The following is a 19,298-nucleotide window of genomic DNA, read 5'->3' on the forward strand; positions in this document are numbered from 1 at the left end:
CTCTTTCTACAATTATACAAAACCTTAGGTAACTAGAGCTTTTCTTGTTCATTCTGGAGAGCAGATCATCCAAAATACTTTGAAAGCTGGACCATCCAAAATATTTTGGATTTTCTTTTCCTGTATATTCTGAATGTGTTTAGTATTTATCCATTATTACTGTACTTAGGTTCATTGTGAGTTATTTCCTCCCTTCAGATGACTAATATTGAGCGTTATGTTTGTTTCAACACAAAAACCCAATACTTTAAGTTAACATTCTCTGCAGTTTTTTATGTTTTTTTTTTGCCTGAATTGACTTTACTAGTGTCACAATGTGGAAATCTAGCACTTCTAGTTTTTGGCATTGCAGCCATGGCTGTAATACTAGACTTTGGAATGCATTCTAGGATTCTCATACGGTTTATACATCGTGTAGGGGTCAAACATGTTTGATTGACATAACGAGTGAGGAATGCAAGGAGTGGGACGAGAAAAAGTGGAAGACGTTATCCTCTCGTCTGTCAAAACTTGAAAAAGATAGGAAGAGAAAAGCAACTATTAGAGCCAAGCTTAAATCAGTAGCTAGCCAGGATTTTACACCTAAGTCTGCTAATATTGATTACCAGCTGTGTCTTCTGCTATTTTGACTTGTATCTCCAATCCTCCTCCTTTACCACATCCTCTTTCTCCTAGCTCCCACGCTTTGAGCCAGACTGCTTCGCCAGCCTCGAGTCAAAGTTTGACCATAAGTTGGAGTGTCCACTGTGGCCCAGATTGGGGCATCCATGTGTGTCCTAATTGACAAATTTAGTGCATGTGATAAAAGTGAGTGATGTGATTGTGGAGGAGGTAGCTATCCGTCCCACTGACTCTCCTAGGCAAAGGTCACTGCCATACTCCCCCACCCCAAGGAGGAGGCTTACTGGAGGCCCAAGGGAGGTCAGTGGGGTCTGCCTACAGGTAGTTGCCCCCCTCAGTCACACCTGTGCAGTCCCAGGTGTTGACAAAAGGCAGCCACTGGAAAGGGGCCTTGGAATTGTCGTGTATTTTGTCTAGTTTGGGAGACTAGTCCCTCTAAGGGGCACAGAGTGCAAAGTGGAAGTGGAACATCTGTTAGTAGGTGAGCGCCCGATAGCACGCACTCCCAGTTTGGCGCCAGAGCACAGTGCAGCAGTCAGGAGTCATCTGGGACCAGCTTGCTGTGCTTCAGTAGGAGTAACTGGTACTTCGGTGCCAACACCTTTTGCTTTGTTTGCGCAAGCTGAGCGCCTGGCTCAATTTTTCTCAGTTTCAGACTCAGTGTTGGGCCCTCTTCTGAAGCAGTTGGACCACATCATGGGCCTTCTTCAGAAGTCAACTCCTGTGGCAGCCCCTGATCCTTCGTTTTCTCCAGCGTCGTCAGATGATGAGGATGACATTCAAGAGTCCACTCCATCTGTATACGTTTCTTTACTTCGTTATTTTTCACGAAATTTCCCAGACTTCTCTCCAGCGGCACCCTCTTCTCCTGCTTTGCTGTAGTTGATGTGTGACCTACCTTCCGACTCTCCAGGATTATCCTAAGTAGTTCTTTCTTCGTCTTCTAGGAAGGCCCTGTGTGAGATCGAGAATTGGCTTGCTGAGAAGAGGCAACAGGGTAAGGTGCGCTTCAGTATTCCTCCTCAGTTTTCAGCTAGGAGATACTACTCTTATGACACAGGAAGCTCATTCCCTGAGACTGGCTGCCTCCTCCCAGGGAGACCTCTCAGGGCTCATAGATGTGGCCAGGAGGTCTGTGTTTTTGTCTGCGAAAACCATGTGTTCCTTGTTGGAAATGGACCACTTTCTCAAGAATCTGTTCAAGATTTTTGAAGTTTTAAGCCTGTTGGATTGGACGATGGGTGCATTAGCCAAGAAATTTCTGCGATAGTATTCTCTTTGTTTGGACAAGACAGTGAGGGATGGTTTGATATAAGTTGCCTCACTGTATGCTATGGCACTCCTGAAAATGAGGGAGCTGTGGGTCTTTTACAAGTATGGCTGTGTCTCACAAGTCTGCTCCTCTGTTTTTGTCTCTTGATAAGATGCACTTGTTCCCACAGAAAAAATTGTGTCACATCTTCATTAAAAAGTCTATTCAGGATTTGCTCTCTCAATCCACTAAATGTCCTAGAAAGTGAACAGCAACCAAGCCAAATCAACCTTCTCAACCTCAATACTTTTGGGGCAGCAGCAGACAGAGATCACAGGTTAGACTGAGAGGATCTGTCAGGTTCACCCCTCGAGCCATTAAGAAATCTTCGACAAAGTCAACAGCACCTAAGTGAGGACACTGTCCACATGCTATAGTGGGGGCCAGACTCCATCTTTTTTTGGAAAGAGTGGAGTTCAAAAAGGGCAGAACAATGGTTTGTCAAAATTTTAAAGGAAGGCTATTCCATACCCTTCATCAAGAGACCTCTGTTGACCAGCACTCCCGTCGCATTAACTCTGGCTCGTTAGAAAAGTTTCCTGCCCTCTCAGCTGAAGTGTCGTCCTTTCTCAGAAAAGGGATGATAGAAATAGTGGAAAACATCGAATCAGAAGGGTTCTACAACCACCTTTGGTTAGTCCCCAAGTTAACAGGGGGTGGAAACTGGTGTTGGATGTAATTGCATTAAATGTGTATATCCAGACAACCAAGTTTCATGTGGAAACGAATCAATCGGTCTTCGTTTCCATTAGTCAACAGGATTGGATGGTTTTCCTCGATATGAGGGATGCTTATTTTCATGTCCCAATCCAGAAGGACTCGAAGAAACTTTTGAAATTTGTGTTTGGGAATCAAGCGTACCAGCTCTAAGCGTTATGCTTTGGATTGTCGACAGCCCCACGGGTGTTAAACATTGTGTTGGCCCCTTTAACCAAGTGGTTTCTTTGTTGGAATAAACATCTCCATATACTTGGACAGTTGGTTGATTCGGTCCCCACCAGAAGAAAAATCCATAAAGGACCTTCAGAAAACTCGGATTCTCTATTTAGGGGTGGTGATCAATGCTCTTAAAATTTTCAGATTTTTCTGTCACTGAAAAGGATAGAGGATTGCCTAAAGAAAGTTAACATGTTCCTGTCCCTACCAAAGTGTTCAGCTGCACAATGGATGAGTCTGCTGGGCACTTTTACAGCTTGTGCTGTTGCCAATCCAGACCATAATCCAAGGGCCACAACAGCACAAACATCCTTCCATGGGACAGGCATATCTTTGTTTCAGCTTCCAAGCACTGATGAAAAGGGTGAGGACAGAAACTTGGCCCAAATCAACCAAAGAGGAACAGAGTAAAAAAAGTACCTTCTCTTCCTGAATAGTGCATGAATGTACCCCCTGCTCGCTTTAAAACATGAGAATCCCCTCCCTTCATCCAGTGGGGGTGCAGGACACTAAGAAGTTGAGCTTTCTAAGCATACAGTGGTCCCCATGAATAGTTGGAAGCCTTATAAAAATGCTGAAAACAGCCTATTATGTTAGTTACAACTCAAGAAAAATCCACTAAAAATTTTCATACCTGCTTTTTTCAATAGTTTTATCATAAAAAGTGCATTTTATGATGAAACTTATTTAAAAAACCCAGGAATTTCTGGATATTTCTCATAGGAAAATACTGCGAATAGGTGAATTTTCCTTGAATAATGGGTAGATATGGTCTAGAGAGAAATCCACGAATACGTAAGTCCACGAATCTGGAGAACACGAATACGGGGGACCCACTGTATTTCTCTTGACTATGAATGGCTTGAGAAGTCAGCCTGTTGCACAAGAGTGCAAATGCCCCCATCGAAATAAGCTTTTTCAAAAGGCAGCTCATTCAGTTGCAATGATGAAACATACCATGGATATTGCAAGAGCAACCACACAGTTTTTCAATTCTGGCCAAACCCCAGTTCTAGCAGCTGATCAGGCACTATTTGCAATTGCCAAGCAGATCCAATGGAAGTGGCCATTGCAGTATGGTGATATGGTTCTCATGTTTGGAGGACTGCATTTAGAAATGGCAGCATTCAAAATTCTTGGTGATCTCTTGAAAGACAGTGGTTGGGTTGGTGCTCATGCAGAAGCAGAACAGTATATTCATTTATCTCTGCTTCACATGTGAGTAAGACATGTTTAGCCCACCAGGTGACGGCATGCAATTTATATCTGCTGCACAAAGCCGCCTATATGGCATATATCCAGGAGCAAAAGAAGAAAGTGAGCTGAGTTGTGAAAGCTGGATCAGAAAACGAGTCATTGTCTCCACAATTCTACTTTTGGAATCTTGTACTTCAACTAGAACTTCTAGTTTTCGTTTTCATCAGGTCATACCGGGAGTCTAATATCAATTTGTACAAAAATGTGTAAAGGACTTTCTTAGAGAGCTGTCAGCCAGGAAATCAAGCCAAGTCAGTGGACAGAGGAATGTACAGGCAGTCCTTCGGATTACAGCGGGGTTCTGTTCCTGAAGCGTGATGTAAGCTTTAAAATGACATAAGCTGGAACATTTTATTAAAAAATTGCTAAAAATGAGAAATAGAAAAGTGATGAAAGTCTTACCTTTACTCCTTTGGTTGTCGTGAAAACTTTAGGTGTGCATCCATGATCTTGTAGAATTTCCTCCAAAAATACATACAAATATTCTTCTGTCCCTTACAGTGTGCCGTAAGACTAAAACGATGTAACCTTGGAACTTCTGCTGTAACCCAGAACCGATTTTTTGGTGACTTTGAAAAGTGGCCTAAGTTCAGAACAATGTAAGTTGAGACCGACGTAACCTGGGGACTGCCTGTACCACCTACCTCTTGGCTTACATTCCCTCAAAGATCATTTGGTTAGAAGAATGGTTAGAAGAAGGTTAGATTTCAGTCAAGTTGTAGGTGGGATTCTACTACTGTTGGGAGATGCTTGGCAGGAGTAGCCTTCAAGTGTGAATCTACCTATTCCTTCATGCTGCCAAAGTGTCCCTTCTATCTCAAGCACATCCCCTTCCAGGCAAAATGTGGGAATTGCAGGAGATGGGTGATCATATGACGACTGCGAAGTCTGCTGTTGCTGCAACCCTTATGACATTTCCTGCTACATCTACTGTTACTGTAACTTCTAGGAGCTCATGCAATTGAGTTTCCAGTAGCAGTCCTCTTTCCCTTGGAAGAGCAATGTCTTTGCAGCTTCCTCTCAGGAGGAAAGCTAGACCCAAGGAAAGAAGTGCAATCATTGTCACCTCTTCCTCCATGTTGTCGAGCTTGTCCTCTTCCTCTCATTCACCCTCCAACAGAGGGAAGAATTGGAAATCTAGTTGACCTTTCACAAGAATTCCTACAGACACCTACAGATGATTAAGTAGCTTCTGGTTCACCTAGATATGAGAATTATGGCAGCTACTTCATGTAGGTAGCAGTGTTTGCTTGTACTTTTGTACTTGTGGGAGTTAAAGCTGGTTGAACTAGCACTGCTTACTTTCTGCTATTTTCTGGTCTCTGGACTGGGTCTGTGCAAGAAGTGGGGTAAACTCATCCTCCTTTGTCTGTTCGGAGACATGGTACTAGGCAGAGCTTGTACAACCCCATGCATACTTGGTCTATAGACCAGTTGGTGCAGATAACTACTCTTTGTGCTTCCTTGTGGTCTATTGACCAGTTGGTGCAGATAACTACTCTTTGTGCTTTCTTGTGAGCACACATGGTTAAACTACTCTTTGTGCTTTCTTGTGAGCACACATGGTTAAGCTTATATAACCTGCTGTCAGCATTTCTTGTCTTTGATCATTGCATGTCCAAGCAGTGGGCTAACTCTTCATGTGTTCCTTAGGAAACACACTGGGTAGATCCAATGCAATCCTGTGTGTATCTGGTTGGTAGACTACTGCGACTGCGTGCAGTTAATTCTTCCACGTGTGCTTCGTTGGAAGTACATCTGGTTGCGACAAGCCTATCTACTCATTTTATGCATACTCAGTCTTTGGATCATGTACTTGTCAGTGGTGGGTTGGTTTATGACAAATCCATTTTTGGACACACTACCTCCAGGATTGCTTGGAAGTGTGCATGCACACATCCATTCACCTGTAGAATACAGGGTTTGGGTACAGGAGCAGAGCACTCTCCCAGTGGGAGAGTGCAATGACCTTCACCCTTGCTTCTCAATACATGCACAATGGTTCCTCACTTGAGCCTCTGTGAGCATGTGCAGTTAATTTATTGCATCTTCCTCCTTCTCCATGTATATTGTCAGACTGTTGGATGTTAGAGGTAGTTTTTGTTTCTTGCTCCATGCCTGCTCCTAAATATCTTAAGCTAAAGCTAACACTAAACTACTAGCTTGGCTCTGAACAAGTTCTCAGTTATGCAACACAATTTTCTGTCATATATTATGATACATTCTTAAGGGAGAATAATAGGTATAAGTTCCCATAAGTTAACCCTTCAAAGACTTCTCCTACTGATATGCCTCTCAGGTGTACTTTGATATTATCTCATTGCCCCCTTAGAGACAACACTTGCATCTATTATATATATATATATATATATATATATATATATATATATATATATATATATATATATATAATATATATATATATATATATATATATATATATATAATATACAATTCTTGAGACAAACTTATCTAAATCATTTACAGAAAAGACTGAATAGATGAGCTAGGAGACACCCATGTGTTGGCTGACAGTAATGACAAAAGTTATTTTAATGAGATAATTAGATTGGGTTTTGGAGACTTAATGGGACCGGCCGGCTAATGCCATTCTTTAACGGACGGACTTTGATATTCATACCACTTAATAAGGTGACTTGGGACATCTCCAAACTGCATATGATTTTCGCCTCTGACCTTCGGTTTTGTGACGCCAGGGAGATTTATCCCGAAAATAACCATTTTTCAAATTCTATCTCCTCCCTGATATTTGACATTAAGACCTGGGATTACTACCATATATAGACCTGATGTAGACCTCCAATCAAATGAGGAGTTTTTTTCCTATAAAAGTAATTTTTTTGCTAGATATGAATTTTTCATTATGGTAAAAAATAAACCCTATAAATTAGGAAAAACAAAAATTTATAAAAAAAAGACAAAAAAAAAATTGGAAAAAAGGGCTTATTTGATTGTTCTATAACGTCTTTTTGAGTTATACACCAAATTCCAATGTTATAGCTTTTAAAACTAAGTGAGAAGATAGATTTTGAAGGTCAATAACTACAGTTTGAGATACGGGCGTTCAAAGTTTTTCTTCGTATTTATAACGACATTGTTAATAAATAATGATTATTATGAATGTATATTTCTTTTTTTGTGTATTAATAAACCAAAAACTATTTTATTTATCATAATTTAATCATAAATGATGACCCCTTTGCTCATATATCGTAGCTTGGGGCACTGCGTCAGGCAAGACGGGCACTCCTTCCTACGCAACTCTCTCTCCTTCACTAACTCAGCTTATTACAGCGAATTTCTTTCTTCTGTATGTTAGCTAGATGTTTTCCTAGTATTTCCGTTTTGGCATGATGAAATTCTTGCTGAAACAAAAATAAACAAATGTAAGTGCAAGAGAATGTCAAGAGGTGAAATTCGAAGCTGTACTGTCTTTTTACCAAGACAATGTTAATAAATCATGATTATTATGAATTTCATATTCCTTTTGGGTATTAATAAACCAAAACTATGTTATTTATCATAAATTTAAGATCCCTTTGTGCTCAAAGGTCGTAGCCTGGGGGACAGTGTGACGTGTGCTTCAGGCAAGACGGGGGCGTTTACTTACTACGCAACCCTCGCTCTCTCTTCACTAACTATGCTAATATCGCATATATTATGATATTCTGTAATCATATTGAGTGAATTTCTTCGTCTGTATGTTAGCGAGAGTTTTCCTTGTCTTTTCCTCATTGGCATGATGAAATTCTTGCCGAAACATAGATAAACATATGTAAAACTAAGCAAGCGAATGCCAGAGGTGAAACTCGAACGTTAGACGACTTAAAGTCTGTTCTCACACTGATCATTCATGGTGAACTTGATACTCCCCTCTGTGACCCACGGAATCTCTACAGATGCCATTTCTCACAATTTCTTTGACAATAATTATCAAAATTTACGATAACAGAAGAAATATTGCATTTTCTTGTACGGATGAATGTTGAGGCTTATGAGTTATGTTTACTAATTACCCTGTAACTACGAAAGTAAGAGGAATTTTGACGAAATATTTCGTATACGTATTCTCAATTGCCATATGAAGCTCCCATGAATTTTTCATGACTGCATTTTTTGCCCTATACCCCCATATATAGGGTTCCGGCTGGCCCTCTTAGGTTTAATGGGTAGGTCTTATTTCTGAAATTATCCAAAGCTCTTAATCAGTCACTTTATCAGTTGGAGAAGTAGAGTGCAATGAAAAATTTTAAAGTGGTCTCCCAACTGAAAGAACCCTCACTTGAGGAGCTTTGGTGGTTGTGTTAACTTATGGTAGTTAAAAAAACTTGGGTAGCTAGAAAAGTGTCTTTGGCATTCTTATGAGGGGGACCTTATATATTATTTGAATATCTTCATAAATTGCCTATTCAAGGAATAATTCAACATTAATAAAATCAACTTTTATCTATGAGAGCCCAGCTTAGAAAATGTAAACGTTGAGTTATGGTTGCGCCCACAGCAACCATTATCTTTCGGTAACATTTCATAAGTTTTAATGACAGTGTAATAACTATGGTATTAATAACATCTAGGATAATGTAATATTAATTTTTTTATTAAGAATTCATTATCATTTCATATTCATTTAGAACAATTCAGTCATACGAACAAAAATGATGTACTTCAATGATTATTGTACATTATCGTATTGTTCCTAGGGGTTCTTTGTTATTGGAGATGGAAAGTAAACAAAACAGTGGTTTTCCTTTTAGGTGATGTGCGTAGGATAAACGATACTATAGAATTAGCTTGTTTATTTAGTTTATTTTGAATATCTAAGGATGCAGTAAGTAAACCAGCATTTGTAATAACATCTTTACATAACCAGTAGTATTTCATAAGATAAATGTTCTTGCAAAAGTTACCCTATACAAAGATGGTTTTGTAATTTATACGTAATATTACAGATGCAATGATAAATTCACGAAACCTTGCCATAATTTTTAACATTGTCTTATTTAAAGGCTGACATATACTTACAGGAAAATATATAGTAATTGTTTGAGGTTGTTATCCATCATTGTTCCACATAGAAAAATGACTTAGAACACCTTACTTTGTATTGTAAATACTCTTACAGTGCGTCCTCCACTTGCAATGATCTGATCTTACAGCACTCTTCAGCACCAGTAAAGGGGCATTTTACAGTGCTGTAACATAAAGTTATAGCACCATAAGTGCCAATGATGATGCTAACAGCAAGAATAGGCATTAAGTTGATAATCGCAATGCAGTGACTCGTGGCGGAAATCAACTTATGGCACGGAGCTGGGACGGATCCCCACAATCAGTCGAGGACGCACTGTAGTATATGTTATAAGTTGTTGATTTAGGTTTTATGAGTTGCAAAACAATTATGCCTTATTTCATTTGATGGATATCTCTCATAGGAACATACATACCAGGGTTGGTGATTTTTTTATCAAGAAAAAATAATTTTAAAAAATTAAGTGATTTATTTTATTTGTTTATTTTTTTTTTTATGTTAGATGTTTGTCCAATCATTTATTTCCTCAATGTATTTTATGACAGAATTACTGTTGATTTATCTTTTAGGTTTCCATTTCTGGCCTAAAGTATGTACTTGCAGTTTTTTTTATATCAAAATAAATAGATGCAGCACAGTTATGCTTAAGTTTTTATTAACCTCCAAACCATAATTTTCAGTTTCTTTGCTTTCAAATTAAAAAAATAAAAAAATAAAAAAATCATGATTTTTTATAATGAAAATATCAATGATTTAATCACTTGATTAAATCAGTTTGATTTAATCGTTGCCAACCCTGATACATACAGAGGAATACAAGTGTTAGGTAAGAAATGGTCAGTTATCCATAATCATGTTTTAATTTTGAACACATTTACTGATGTTTCATATTACCTATATTGTATACCTGTGCTGTAAAAGGTTCTGATGATACAGAAGTGTAAACAGATTTAAAAGGTTCTGATGATACAGAAGTGTAAACAGATTTAAAAGGTTCTGATGATACAGAAGTTATAAACAGATTTTGTGGTTTGGTGTGTAGGTTTAAAAGAAATTCAATTCAATATTTTCTTATTTGCTTTTTGTTACAGGTAACAGTAGCCGAAATTCCTGAATACCCTCTCCTTAATGTTCAGATGAAAAGCCAAGACTTTACTGTATTAGAGCATTACTCGAAGTGGGTACACAAAACGGCCCTTAATATGGGTATTGAGGTGGAAGATGCGTAAGTAAACATTTTTTTTCTTACACCTATAAATAATATACCTAATTACTGTTTTATTTTTTACCCATTGCTTTATGCACACTGTACTTTAGGCAACGTCCCTTGTAGAATGTTTATCTTAAAGCCAACTCTCTTTTCTGAAAGACTTGAATTATTAAGTATGCCAAACAAAAGAAATGTGAATATGTAATTTGGTCTTTGCCAAACAAAAGAAATGTGAATATGTAATTTGGTCTTTGCCAAACAAAAGAAATGTGAAAATGTAATTTGGGGTTTGCCAAACAAAAGAAATGTGAATATGTAATTTGGTCTTTGCCAAACGAAAGAAATGTGAATATGTAATTTGGTGTTCTGTTGAGCCATTACAGAAGGAGCATATAAATCTGGCATTGCATATTTCCATGCACCAGTCCCAGGAATTTTTCCATTATCTAGCTGCCATAGTCCTTTAATGTGCTAGTAAGCTAGTAAGCATCTGTTTTTGATCTCTCAAATGTTCTGTACATCCATATTTAAGATGTTTTAAAGTATCAGGCAGGCCTAAGAGGTCTTGAAAGGGTGTTTGTTCATGACACTTACCTGCCAGATATATATATAGCTGTATTCCTCTGACGACCGACAGAACTTCAAAACTCCCGGCAAACGCAGTGGTCGGCTAGGTGGTTAGTACCCATTCCCGCCGCTGGGAGGCGGATACCGGGAAACCATTCCCATTTTCTATTCAGATTTTCTTCTGTCGCCGGTCGGTAAACATCTGTTTACAGACCTCCGCTTAGGATTTCGAAAACTTCATTTGTCACTTGAGTATTTGGATTGTCTTTGGTTTCGGACTTGGCTTAGTGATTTGGCATACGCTATTGTGGTTTGGATTTTGATTTTGGCTTTGATTTTTCTTAGAATTGAGATGTCTGGATCTAGTTCTATAGTTTCAGGGTGTGTGGTGAGAAGAATGTAGGTGAGGCTACCAAAAGCCTCGGTAGATCCTCACACAGTGTGTGATGTAATTGTAGAGGGCATGTTTGCTTGTTGGATGATAGGTGCAAAGAACGTGAAGTATTAACTGATGTCGAATGGAAGGCGTATGAATCTTACATTCGTAGACTTGAGCGTGACAGAATTAGGAGGTCTTCCTCCAGGGAGTGCTTCTGTTAAAAGTCAAAGTAAAGTTGCTCAATCTAACATAAATGTAGAACATGCTACGCATAACCCTATAATTTCTCCTTCAGATAAAGGAAGTGATTGTTCCAACCGAAGGGAATGCCTTTCTACCATTTTAGAATCGATTCGGAAACCTTGAATCGAAATGAAAGTGCTACAATCTAATGTGCAAAAAGTGTAGTGAAATGTTAGTGCCCCTAGTGAAGTGGAGGGGGCGTCAGATCGGTCCTATAATGCCTCCAGGTTGAGACCTCTGTCGACTCCCAGAACACAGGGAATGGACATGTCGAAGGCCGAAGGAGGGTTACGGGAATTAAACACCGGTCTGGCGTCCTTCTGGCAGATCCTGAAGACGCATCCCAGGCTGCCAAAGATCGCGCGCAAGCGCGAATCTTGAAGGAATGCTTCTCTTCCTCCGAGACGTCCTCACCTCACCGTGGGTGGGGAATCTCGGAAGACCTCTCCGACTGAGAGTGGTAGGAAGGACGTAAGGTTCGCACAAGCGGCCATGTCTTTCTCGCATCTTAGGAAAGGTCTTACGGAAGAGTACGCAGCCTCTCCAAGTGAGAGTGGTAAGGAAGACGTTTAAGACGTCGCATGGCGGCCATCGTCTTTTCTCGCCCTCTTAGGAAAGGTCTACGGAAGAGCACGCAGCCTCTCCAAGTGGAAGTGGTAAGGAAGACGTAATAAGACGTCGCACTGGCGGCCATCGTCTCTTTCTCGACCTCTTAGGAAAGGTATGATGGAAGAGGACGCTTCATCGGGTAGATCGAGAGCGTCCTCCGCCTCGATTTACGCTTCGGTCTTCTCCGGAAGACTTCGAAGACAGTATCCCGCCCACACAGAGATTTAGGACGCTTTGTGAGCGTCTGATTCGAGTCCGGAGAGAAGGAAGAGGCGTCCCCTCGCCCCATCTTCTTCTCAAAGGTTCATTCCATCATATGGTTCTTCACCATCAAAAAAGACTCTCGAAGCGATTCGTCAACAGTTGGATACGTTTTTCGCCAAGAAAGAGGAAAGATCACGTAGTCGTAAAAAAAGATCTTTGGCTACCCGTCAAGAAATCTAGACGTTTCTCCTGCGGCTTCTCTTCGTTCTTCGTCTCGTCTGATCCGTCGCCTTCTAGACCTCATCGACTCAATCAGGAACGCGCAAGCGGTCCTGCTGGGAGAGTCTCTAGAAGTATTGGCGGTAAAGATAAAGACAATAGGTGCCGCACAGGCGGCGGCCGCCGTCGTCTTTTTCCAGAGTCGAAGAACGTTTCAGAAGGATCGCTCAGGACTAGAATTGGGAGGAATGGATCTTGACTTACAGGAAGAGCATATTCAACAAAACAAACGCTTTGCTAACCAGGACGCTCGTAAGGACGCTTCTCGGGACGCTCGGGGTCGGAAACGTCGGCTGGAGAGACTTCAGACGCACGATATTAGTTCAGAAGAAGGATATGAAGATGAATATGAGGACGTTTTTGAGGACGCGAGGCGTAGTGCTAGTAAGGACGCTCGTCGTCCTTCATATCAGTAGCGTTCCAGGACGCAAATGAGGACGCTTTTCCGGGACGCAAATGAGGACGCTTTCCAGGACGCAAATGAGGACGCTTTCCAGGACGCAAATGAGGACGCTTTTGAGGGGCGCTAGGCGTGCGCTCGCTTTTGAGGGCGCAGGCGTCCGATGCATAAAGTTATCCTGAGCAGAAAAAGAACAGGTCGCTAGTCAGAAGGATAAGCGCCATATGCTTCAAGGTAGTAGGAACTACAATATCAGTGCTCGTCAAGAGAAATCGTATGACGTCAGTTTGGAAAATTCGGAGAGAAAGTCAAGGTTAGGAGAACATAGCAGACTCTCCTCTTCAAAATTGATTTCAAACACAAAACCTACGGTTCGAAAGGGAGATGAAACTTTGGTTTCTTCTTGTTCAATGCAGAATAAGGCTATGTCTCCATTAGAAAATAAATCGTCAAGCGAGACTGTTTCGGAAGAGGAGGAGGATCTACAACCTCATCCTCTGTGGATTATAAGACTCTGACTCGTCTTTTAAAAGATTTGTTTCCCGAGAAGTTCCGAGCTCCAGTTCCATCCTCTCTCGCACCTTCGCAACTAACCTCTTCGAAGGCAAGGAAGACTCCAAATTTTGTCAAAATGGCCACCTCGCTCTCGACTAAAAATAACGGGCTTTTTTAAAAGAATCCATGGATGGAGGATGGAATCCAAAAAGACAAAGGGCAAGACTTCTTTTGCACTTCCCCCCACAAGGCTTAGTGGAAGATCGGGGAAGTGGTACGAGACAGAAGAGGAAGCAGGCTTGAGAATCCCCGCTTCCGCACAAGGGGATTTCGCCAACTTAGTGGAAGCTCCTAGAAGATCTTACCCTGGCATCAGCGAAAGTTTCGTGGACAATGTCGGGAGATAGATCACCATCTCAAAGGCCTTTATAAAAACTTTGGAAGTTTTTTAACTTTCTAGATTGGTGTCTGGGCGTCTTGGATGTTCAGTCTAGAAGCCCAGATTCCATCTCATTGGAGGACTTAGCGAGTATTTTGTCATGCATGGACAGAGCAGTAAGAGATGGCTCCGACGAGCTGGCATCACATTTTGCGTCGGGAGTCCTGAAGAAACGCGCTGCTCTTCTGTAGCTTCACAGCTAAGTCAGTGTCACCAGCGCAAAGCAGAATTGTTGTTCGCTCCCTTTTCTGCTCATCTTTTCCACAATCGATGGTAAAGGATTTATCAGTAAATCTCCAAGAACGAGCGACGCAGGACTTATTGCCTCGGTCTTCGAAACGTCCTGCTGATCAGATGTCTTCAAGAACCACGCAAGCTTCTAGGAAGAATTATAAGCCCTTTCGTGGAAGAGCCTCTTCAAGAGCTGCTGCTCGAGGGAGGAGTTTCCCTAGGGGCAGAGCCCCCTCAAAAACCAGGGGAAAAGAAATGACTTTTCGGCCTCCAGACACCAGTCGGGGCGAGACTCGCGCTATTCGCCGAAGCATGGAGGATAAGAGGGGCGAACTCTTGGTCACTCGAAGTGATCGAGAAAGGTTACAAAATCCCGTTTTCTATCGAAACCACCATTAAGCATAGAACCAATAGACCTTTCGCCCAACCCTCTTATCAGGAATTCAAAAAGCAACAGATCTTATTAGACCTTTTGGATCAGATGTTGGAAAAGAGAGCAGTAGAAAGAGTCGTGTCCACGGAACTCCCCAGGCTTCTACAACAGGCTTTTTCCTTGTTCCGAAGCACTCGGGAGGATGGAGACCTGTCCTAGACGTAAGCAGGCTGAATCTTTTTGTGGAAAAGGAAAATAAATTCAAGATGGAAACTGCACAGTCTGTTTTAGCTTCCTGAGACCATGAGATTGGATGGTGTCCTTGGATCTCCAGATGCCTTATTTCCCATGTTCCGATACATCCTCGGATCCAGGAAGTTCCTCAGATTCGTTCTGAAAGGACAGGTCTTCCAATTCAGAGCTCTCTGTTTTCGGGCTGAGTACAGCCCCTATGATATTCACGCTTCTGATGCGAAATGTAGCAAGATGGCTCCATCTCTCAAAGATAAGTCTCACTCTATTTAGACGATTGGCTGATCCGGTCCACTTCAAAGGAACAGTGTCTGGAGGACCTACATACGACATTACAGCTGACGAAGGAGGCCTGGGCCTTCTGGTCAACTTCGAGAAGTCCCATCTGATTCCCACACAGTCCATCGTGTATCTGGGGATTCAGATGGATTCAGTGGCTTTTCAAGCATTTTCCATCCATAGAACGTCAGCTAAAATGCTTAGAAAAAGTATCGGTCTTCTTAGAGAAGGAAATATGCTCGGCGAGGGAATGGATGAGTCTGCTGGGGACCATTTCCTCGCTGGAGAAATTTGTTTCTCTGGAAAGGCTGCACCTCAGACAGCTTCAGTTTTTCCTAGCAGACAACTGGAAGAACAAGAAAGACCTAGACGAGATTTTGAGAATCCCTCAATCGATCAAACAGCATTTGAAGTGGTGGTCCGATCCCGTAAAGCTATCGGAAGGGATGTCCCTCAAAGTTTCTGAGCCCAGACCTAGTGTTGTTCTCAGACGCGTTCCATGACGGGCTGGGGAGCAAACACTGGGGAGGAAGAAGTGTCAGGCCTCTGGAGAGGGGAACAGAGGTCCTGGCACATAAACCTCAAGGAGCAGAAGCAATTCGATTGCACTTCAATGCTTCGAGTCAAGATTGTGGGACGAATTGTACAAGTCAACTCGGACAACACCACGGTGCTCGCAATATCTCAAAAAACAGGGAGGAACTCTATCTCGCTCCCTGTTCAAGATAACGAGGGAAATCTTACTTTGGGGCGAAGCTGAGAAATGTAACGATTCTAACGAGGTTCGTTTCAGGACAGCAGAACGTTCGTGCGGATCTCCTCAGCCGTCGACACAAATTGCTTCAAACGAATGGACTCTCCATCCGGAGGTCTGCAAGGAGTTGTGGAAACTTTGGGGACGCCCACTGGTAGACCTCTTTGCGACAGCAAAAACGAAGAGGCTTTCCAGATTTACTGCTCTCCGGTTCTAGACCCAGGATCAATAGCAATAGACGCCATGCTTTGGAATTGGAAGGGGATGGTGGATCTCTACGCCTTCCCTCCATTCCAAATTCCCTCTGGGAGAGGTAATAAGGAAGTTTGCGGCGTCGGAAGGAGCGCAAGAATGACGTTGATCGCCCCCTTTTGGCCTGCAAGCGACTGGTTCACAGAGGCCATGTCATTTCTGGTAGATTTCCCAAGGACACTTCCAGAAAAAATCGATCTACTCAGACAGCCCCACTTCGAGAGGTATCACGGAAACCTCTCGCTCTGAGTCTGACTGTATTCAGACTATCCAAAAGTTGGCCAGAGCGAGAGGTTTTTCAAGATCGGTGGCAAGAGCTATTGCCAGCGCTAGAGAACTTCTTCCCAAGCTGTCTACCAATCGAAGTGGGCTGTCTTCAGAGGTTGGTGTAGAAGGAAAAATATTTCCTCCTCCACGACCTCTGTGAGCCAGATTGCTGATTTTCTCTTACATCTTAGAGAGATAGACAAACTTTCAGTGTCAACGATTAAAGGCTACAAAAGTATGCTATCAAACGGTCTTTCGACACAGAGGCTTGGATTTATCGAATGATAGAGATCTTCACGATTTATTGAGTCCTTTGAAACATCAAAAGCTCCACGAGACAAGATTCCCTCATGGAATTTAGATGTTGTCTTAAATTTGTTTTTTAATGTCACCCCTTTGAACCTATTTGACCTCTGCAAAAAACTGCCTCTTTGAAAGATGTAACTAGGGAAAGCTATTTTCCTGACCGCTTTGGCAACAGCTAAGAGGGTTAGCGAAATCCAAGCTATGACTAAACATGTGGGTTTCAGAGAACACAATGCGGTGTGTCGCTGAGCCCCTCGTTCTTAGCGAAGAACGAAAACCCATCCAACCCCTGGCCTAAAAGCTTTGATATCAAGGGGTTATCAGAGTTCGTCGGACGAGAGCCAGAGAGAGTTTTGTGCCCTGTCAGAGCTCTCAAATTTTATCTAGAAAAGACCAAACAATGTAGAGGCCCGTCGGACAACCTGTGGTGTTTCGGTCAAGAGGCCGGAATTACCAATGTCTAAAAACGCACTGGCGTTCTTCTTGAGAAATACCATCAGGGTAAGCTCATTCATCCTGCACGGAGGGTGATCTTAAACTGCTAAAAAGTTAATGCTCACGAGGTTAGAGCGGTAGCTACTTCGGTGGCTTTTCAGAAAAAATATGGCACTCAGTGATATCCTGGTGCCACATTTTGGCGAAGCAACTCTGTGTTTTGCCTCACACTACCTCAGAGATGTGAAGGCGACATATGAGAATTGCTACTCGCTTGGACCATACATTTCCGCGGATACAGTATTGGGGACGAGAAGCAATACGAACCCCATCCTTTAGAAAATGGATGTGTGTGATTTTAATTATGGGTTTGTTTTTTTACGGTCGTAGGGGTTGGCCGCTTGAGGCGGTCTTCCCTTTAATTAGCCTGAAAGTTATGGGACTAACTTTAGTGAGGCTAGGTTAGGTGGTATTTATTATGCTTCGTTGTCTTCAGTATGGTCAATATGGTCTAGTCACATTGTGGTCACGCTCCCGTTGACAGATCATCTAGAACTATCCAGCTATACAGGTCACTACCTTGCTGAAATTCTAGTTAAGCAGAAGCAGGCTTGGGTGACAGTAATCACGAAGTCAGCTATGCTAACAGGTAGTAACCAAGATGTCAATCATCTGCATGTGAAATGTTTCCAAAATCCTTCTATTCTGTCCCTTCCCACCTCCAATGGTGGGATTTCAGCATATATATATCTGGCAGGTAAGTGTCATGAACAAAATGATATTGTCATGATACAATAAAGTTTGTTCATACTTACCTGACAGATATATATAATCAAGTACCCACCCACCTCCCCTCAGGGGACAGTGGTAAAGAAAATCTGAATAGAAAATGGAATGGTTCCCGGTATCCGCCTCCCAGCGGCGGGAATGGGTACTAACCACCTAGCCGACCACTGTGTTTGCCGGGAGTTTTTGAAGTTCTGTCGGTCGTCAGAGGAATACAGCTATATATATATCTGTCAGGTAAGTATGAACAAACTTTATTGTATCATGACAATATCATTTTTGGATGTAATTACTAATCCTTTGAGCATGTTGTGACTAAAGATGATGTCATCCTATTTCCAGCCCTATACAGTCCCAAGATATCAAATGGCTGAAAATTTTTGCTAAATTTCAGTGTTACTTTGACTTTCTTTTTATTGTTTTACAATGTTGCACTTGTTCTTCAGCTGTAACAACGATGATGCTTCCTGCCTTAACTAGTCTTCTTTGTCCTTTGATGTTAAAACTTCGAAAAATGTTCGCAGGCTGTTCACAATAACAAAAAACCTTGTTTGTTGGTGCTTTGCTGAATGATTCACAAAATTTCTGCAAAAGCCAAGCTCTTTCACTCACTCTTTGACTTAGCACCTACTGTACTCACTCATTCTATCCTAAGGAGTCATGTCTCAGTCTTCACTACAGGTCATGGTATAGTTATGACTGTGATTAGTTTTGACTAACTGGTTGTAAATCGATTTGGTTATAAATCAGCACTATATTTCAAATGGTCCTTCTTTCTAGTTTTCTGGTGCATGTCTGTGCAGTTGGGTTTGTGACTGCTTCCACAAACCCAGAATTGGCCCTGCCATGATGGAACGTGTTGTAGGATCAAAGTCTGGAGACAACTGCTCTTGTTGTTCTTGTTCAATACCTGTGTCTTTGGATTGTGAGTTAGTTACTGAAACTGTTGATTGGGATGTTGGATGCTGTGATCCTGTTAGCATTCGCTGAGTTGGGCTAATGCAATTACTCTTGTTAAGCAGAAGATCCATTAGGGCATGAGGCTTATATACCTTCAGAACCCCTAGAGGCTGAGTAGGAGAGACACACATGAGACATGTCACAGCATTCAAGAGTGACTTTTCAGTAACATGGGTAATGAGGGAGGTGTCTGAATCATCAAAGCCCCTTGCCTCATTCTACCCACAGGTTCCCAGGCTCCATCCTGGGACCTGAAAAGCACCTCACCCAAGGTACTCAAGATTAGAAGGCGGGGGTCAGTGCTGGAATAATAGGGTGACTGGCTTCTCTCCATTCCTCTTTCTTCCTCCTGGTGAGGCAGCACCTGAGTACATGCTGGACCACACAAGCATGCAGGTGGCT

The 19,298-nt window shown here is 41.9% G+C and overlaps 1 protein-coding gene across 2 annotated transcripts in view; it reads left to right on the forward strand.

Annotated features, from left to right (window-relative positions):
* Window positions 1-19,298, forward strand: part of LOC135219972 (large ribosomal subunit protein mL48-like) — a 64,399-nt gene that overhangs the window by 15,129 nt on the left and 29,972 nt on the right. For both annotated transcript variants that reach the window (XM_064257221.1, XM_064257223.1), the window contains one exon: window positions 10,268-10,401. In XM_064257221.1, the coding sequence (XP_064113291.1) occupies window positions 10,268-10,401 (134 nt within the window). The remainder of the gene's footprint in view (window positions 1-10,267; window positions 10,402-19,298) is intronic.

Source organism: Macrobrachium nipponense, chromosome 1 (assembly GCF_015104395.2).
Source record: "Macrobrachium nipponense isolate FS-2020 chromosome 1, ASM1510439v2, whole genome shotgun sequence".
Lineage (NCBI taxonomy): Eukaryota > Metazoa > Arthropoda > Malacostraca > Decapoda > Palaemonidae > Macrobrachium > Macrobrachium nipponense.